The sequence below is a fragment of the Etheostoma cragini genome, chromosome 3, assembly GCF_013103735.1.
Source record: "Etheostoma cragini isolate CJK2018 chromosome 3, CSU_Ecrag_1.0, whole genome shotgun sequence".
NCBI lineage: Eukaryota > Metazoa > Chordata > Actinopteri > Perciformes > Percidae > Etheostoma > Etheostoma cragini.
In genome coordinates this window covers 25,013,595-25,019,046 of record NC_048409.1, presented here as the reverse complement: position 1 = coordinate 25,019,046, position 5,452 = coordinate 25,013,595, and the positions used below count along the sequence as shown (strand labels likewise).

At 30.4% G+C, this 5,452-nt stretch overlaps 1 protein-coding gene across 3 annotated transcripts in view; it reads left to right on the top strand.

The window, feature by feature from the left end:
- Positions 1-4,730, top strand: part of LOC117941981 (alpha-2-macroglobulin) — a 31,006-nt gene extending 26,276 nt beyond the window's left edge. For all 3 annotated transcript variants that reach the window (XM_034867259.1, XM_034867257.1, XM_034867258.1), the window contains 2 exons: positions 3,062-3,103; positions 4,071-4,730. In XM_034867259.1, coding sequence (XP_034723150.1) covers positions 3,062-3,103; positions 4,071-4,093 — 65 coding nt within the window. In that variant the 3' untranslated portion in view covers positions 4,094-4,730. The remainder of the gene's footprint in view (positions 1-3,061; positions 3,104-4,070) is intronic.
- Positions 4,731-5,452: the final 722 nt, after the last annotated feature.

The following is a 5,452-nucleotide window of genomic DNA, read 5'->3' as shown; positions in this document are numbered from 1 at the left end:
CATTTTTGTGACTTTTTTTGCCTACAATTCAGTGTCTTTTTAATGACTTTTTTTAATATACAATACTATGATTTTTTTTGTCACTTTTTGACTTTATCAACATAAGCTACTATGACTTTTAATGACTTTTTGACGTACTAAGATCTTTTTTTGCGACATACTGCTGGGCGTTTTTTTGTCATTTTTTTCAACATGGTATAATATGACTTTTTTTGACATTCTATGACTTTTTTCAACATAACAAACTATGACTTTTTTGATATAATATACTGTGACTTTTTCTGACATACTATAATATGACTTTTTTGTAAATACTGTTCTAACTTTTTAAGGACTTATTTCGTCATATAATACCGTTTTGATATTCTATGACGTTTTTATCACGGTTTTCGAAATACTGTTCTGTGACTTTTTCATCACGTTTATGATATACTATACTATCACTTTTCACTTTTTTCTTGAGTATGTCGAGAAAATGACCAAAAGTCATACTATGACTTTTGTTTATTTTTTTGACATACTTAACTATGCCTTTTTGACACCTTTTTAAACATAGTATTCTATGCCTTTTTTTTTTTTTTTACTGTTTTTCAACATACTATTTGATGCCTTTTTATGACGTTTTTGACATACTATACTAAGACTTTTTTCAAAATAATAAACTATGACTTTTTCCCAAATACTATACTATGACTTTTTTCAAAATACTGTACTATAACTTTTTTTCAGCATACTTTTTGGTGCCTTTTTTATGACTTTTTTTCGACATACTATTCTATGACTTTTTTCTGACTTTTTTTTACATGCTATACTATGACTTATCACTTTTTTTACATGCTATACTATGACTTTTTTATAATTTCTTTTGACATACCGTGCAATGACTTTTTATAATTTTTTCATCCTACTATTCTATGACTTTTTCATGACTTTTTTGACACACTATACTATGTCTTTTTACTATATTTTAAAAAATACTGTACTGCCTTTTTTTCTGACTTTTTTTGACGTGCTATACTATGACTTTCTTATCACTTTTTTTGACATACCATACTCTAACTTGTTAGGACTTCTTTTGGCATGCTATACTATCACTTTTTGATCAGTGTTTGACAAACCATACTCTAACTTGTTAGGACTTTATTCAACATACTAGGCTATACCAATGTTACTAAACGTTTATGATATGATATATTATCACTTTTTTGTTACTTTTTTCAACATACCATTCTATGAATTTTGATCATTTTTTTCACATACTATGACACTTTTTCCAAAATACTATACTATGACTTTTTTTTAAATACTATACTATGACTTTTTCACAAACGCTATACTATGATTTTTTTTTTCAAAATACTGTACTATAACTTTTTTTCAGCATACTTTTTGGTGCCTTTTTTATGACTTTTTTTCGACATACTATTCTATGCCTTCTTAACTTTCTTCTACATACTATTCTATGACTTTTTTTCTGACTTTATTTTTTCATGCTATACTATTACTTTTTTATAAATTTTTTTCGACATACCGTACAATGACTTTTAATAATTTTTTCGACATACTATTCTATGACTTTTTCATGACTTTTTCAACATACTATACTATGTGTTTTTACTATATTTTTAAAAATACTGTACTGACTTTTTTTGACGTGCTATACTATGACTTTCTTATCACTTTTTTTGACATACCATACCCTAACTTGTTAGGACTTCTTTTGGAATGCTTTACTATCACTTTTTGAACAGTGTTTGACAAACCATACTCTTACTTCTTTCAACATACCATTTGATGAATTTTGATCATTTTTTTGACATACTATACTATGACTTTTTCCAAAATACTATACTATAACTTTTTCTTAAAATACTGTACTATAACATTTTTTCAGCATACTTTTCTATGCCTTTTTTATGACTTTTTTTCATAAAATTTTTGTAGACTTTCTTCTACATACTATACTATGACTTTGTTATCATTTTGTTCGACATCCTATTCTATGACTTTTTCTGACATGCTATACTGTGACTTTTTTATCATTTTGTTTGACATACTATTCTATGACGTTTTTCAGACTTTTTTTGACATGCTACTCTATGACTTATCACTTTTTTTTATATACCATACTTTGACTTTTCTATCACTTTTTTGGACATACTATCCTCTGCCTTTTTTATGACTTTTCTTCTACATACTATACTATGACTTTTTTTATCAATTTTTTGACATACTATTCTATGACTTTTTAATGACTTTATGACTTACTATACTATGACTTTTTACTATATTTTTAAAAATACTGTACTATGACTTTTTTTTCTGACTTTTTTTAACGTGCTATACTATGACTTACCACTGTTTTTGGCATGCTATACTAGGACTTTTTTATCACTTTTTTTGACATACCATACTCTAACTTGTTATGACTTTTTTCGATATACTATACTATGACATTTTTATGACTTTTTTGGACATACTATCCTCTGCCTTTTTTATGGCTTTTTTCAAAATGCTGTACTATGACTTTTTTTTTACTTTTCTGACATACCATAATATAACTTGTTAAGACTTTTTCAACATACTATAAAAATTATGATATACTATAACTATGCCTTTTTGACACCTTTTTCAACATACTTTTCTATGCCTTTAAAAAAAAAAAAAATTCAACATACTATTTGATGCCTTTTTTTATGCCTTTTTTGACATACTATACTATGACTTTTTCCCAAACACTATACTATAACTATTTTCTAAATTTTTTTGACTTACTATACTATGACTTTTTACTATATTTTTAAAAATACTGTACTGTGACTTTTTTCTGACTTTGTTTTTTGACATAAAATATACTTGTAATGACTTTTTCAACATACAATACTATAACATTAATGAGATATTATTCTATCACTTCTTTGTCACTTTTTTTGACATACCGTTCTTAAATGCATTTTTTACTTGTTATTTTGTCAGAATATATGTGATCCCCACATTTCTTTACTCACTTTACTTTCCTCTCTGTGACTGTATATATGATGTGTTTTGCTGATATTTCCAGGTGATGAAGCAGTCACTGACTACAACTCACCCTGTGCAGAAAGTAAGTAATATTTTTAAGCTCTGTGTTTACAGAGTTCATATAGTTTCATAAACGTATTATATATGAACTAGTTATTATGGCCAGAACAGCACGAATTTATTTCGCAACTCAGTGGTATAAATTGGTGATTTTAAAATATGTACAAATGATGTATAAGGTACTTATCTATGGTCAGTGTATTACCTATATTAAGTGGCGGTGTTGGTATGCATGCCTCCAGTTTGCAAAAACAGAGTCCTGACACAGAAGCGAAGAAATATACTGCTGTGAATGGAACAGCTAAAACTATTTCAGCAACTTTTTAAGAAAGAGAGAAAAAAAAAGCCCAGCTAAAAGTAATATATCAGTTTAGTTATAGTACACTATAATATTTTCACTTCAGCTTTCTATTAGATAGCCCTTTATGACGAGGAACAGAAGCCATTACATACATCTACAGTATGCTCTATTCAAAGCCATCAGACTTCTTTGACAAACACATTTTACCTCGTAGGAAGTTGCATAAACGTTGTTCCGTCAGTTGTTGGTCTACTACTGCCTTGATTATTTAGTTTTGTCTTAGTGTGATGAGAATCCAATCTAGCTTTTAAAACCCTTGTACAGGTATGAGTACCTCATACAATCCAAACTATCCCTTTTAAAGGAAAAGGGATTAATTCCAAATATGCTTTTCATCTCACCACTGCAGTGTACAGTTTGAAATTATTGACTAAATAGTTCCACATAGGCGTTACTACTCACTTAAGTAATCAATAAATTCTTAATTGATCTTAACTGTCATTCAGTTAATGACTAAAAATGTTGTCAATCAAAATTCACTGTTCTAGCCAGTATCATATAGAATTTATTGTAAAAACAAAATCCATCTGAAGTTTATTTTTCTTAAAGCTGGTTTAAATTGTGAGACTCTGCCAGCAGTGAATGTATCTGAGAAGTTTACATGTAAATAAATAGTTTTTCTTTCCAGGTGACAGCATCAACGAGCTGTAAAATCCACGTGGATAGCCAACGCGGGACGTCTTTCAGTTGGAAGAAACTAGGTGTTCATTTTTATTTTTTTTTAGACTTTCTTAATTTGTTTTTACTTCTATAAAACTATTTTTTAGCGGTGTTTGATTGTGAGTGAATTCTACTTTTTAGGAACAAATGCTTACTGGGTTGTTCTACTTGCTGTACCAGGGTAGGCTCCTTCTTGTCCTTCCAAATATGATTGTTAGTAATGAACCAATAATCATTCAGCATGAGAATCCATGCGGTAGTTGCTGCTGTCGCTCTCCACAACACTGGAACCTTACCGTTATAACCCACTGAGTTCAAGAAAAGACAATATTCTGTAATAGTTCTGTTTTTAATAGATTTGACAAAATCCATATTATTCATACGTGAAAGTAACGCATGAGACATACAGGGTACCAATAACACAGTATGGTACGAGGTGTGTGTATGTGTGTGTGAGAGTGAGAAAGTGAAACGGGATCTACTTTCTAGAAGGAAAAAAAACTCATGAATGCTTGGTGAGTTGTGTGTGTGTTCTGCTGTATCAGTAAATAAAAAGGTAGACTGATACATCACTACCTTACAATTTTTGAAATGTAACTGACTGACAATAAAATTTCTAAAATGACAATAAGTAAAACGTGTACTTCTTTTCATACAATACTGTTTCATCTCTTTTCGATAGCAAGATATTTTTTTTCATTTGGGCATCCTCTTTACATTATATTTAGTTTTCTTTCTCATCAACATAGATAACAGTAATGTATATACCACCTACTATCAACAGACATGATTGAACAGCCTTGCCAGTGTTGAATAGTTTGGTTTGCACATGTTAACTGTGCAAGGAAAGTAAAGGCAAGGGGGGACAGAATATATTAAGGTCTTTTCACTAGTCTTTGTTTTTTAGAAGTAAACATGTCACTATTTCAGGCACCACAACTATAAATTATCATCACTGTACCAACACATGAAACTAAACTACAGTTCCACATGCTCCGAAAATCACAGCGTACTTTTGTACTCCGCTTCTACAAAACTGATAACAGCATCCGGCATCTGCTAACTACAACTGGTCATGTTCACAGCCAATCAATACACTCACAATGTGATGATAAACACTTGACGACGACACCAGGAGAGCCTGGTTAGTTACAGTACATTGGAGTACGTTTCTTCAGCCACCCTCATGCACGCAGGCCTCCGCTCACAGTGGGGATTTAAAGCAGGGAGTCAAGATCTTATCACTGTTGGAATTCAGAGCTGTGGGATTAAATAAAATTAAAACAATTGAGTAAACAGATGTTTGACTAATCTGGCTAGGGTTACATTTCCGGAGGCTATATAGTCTCC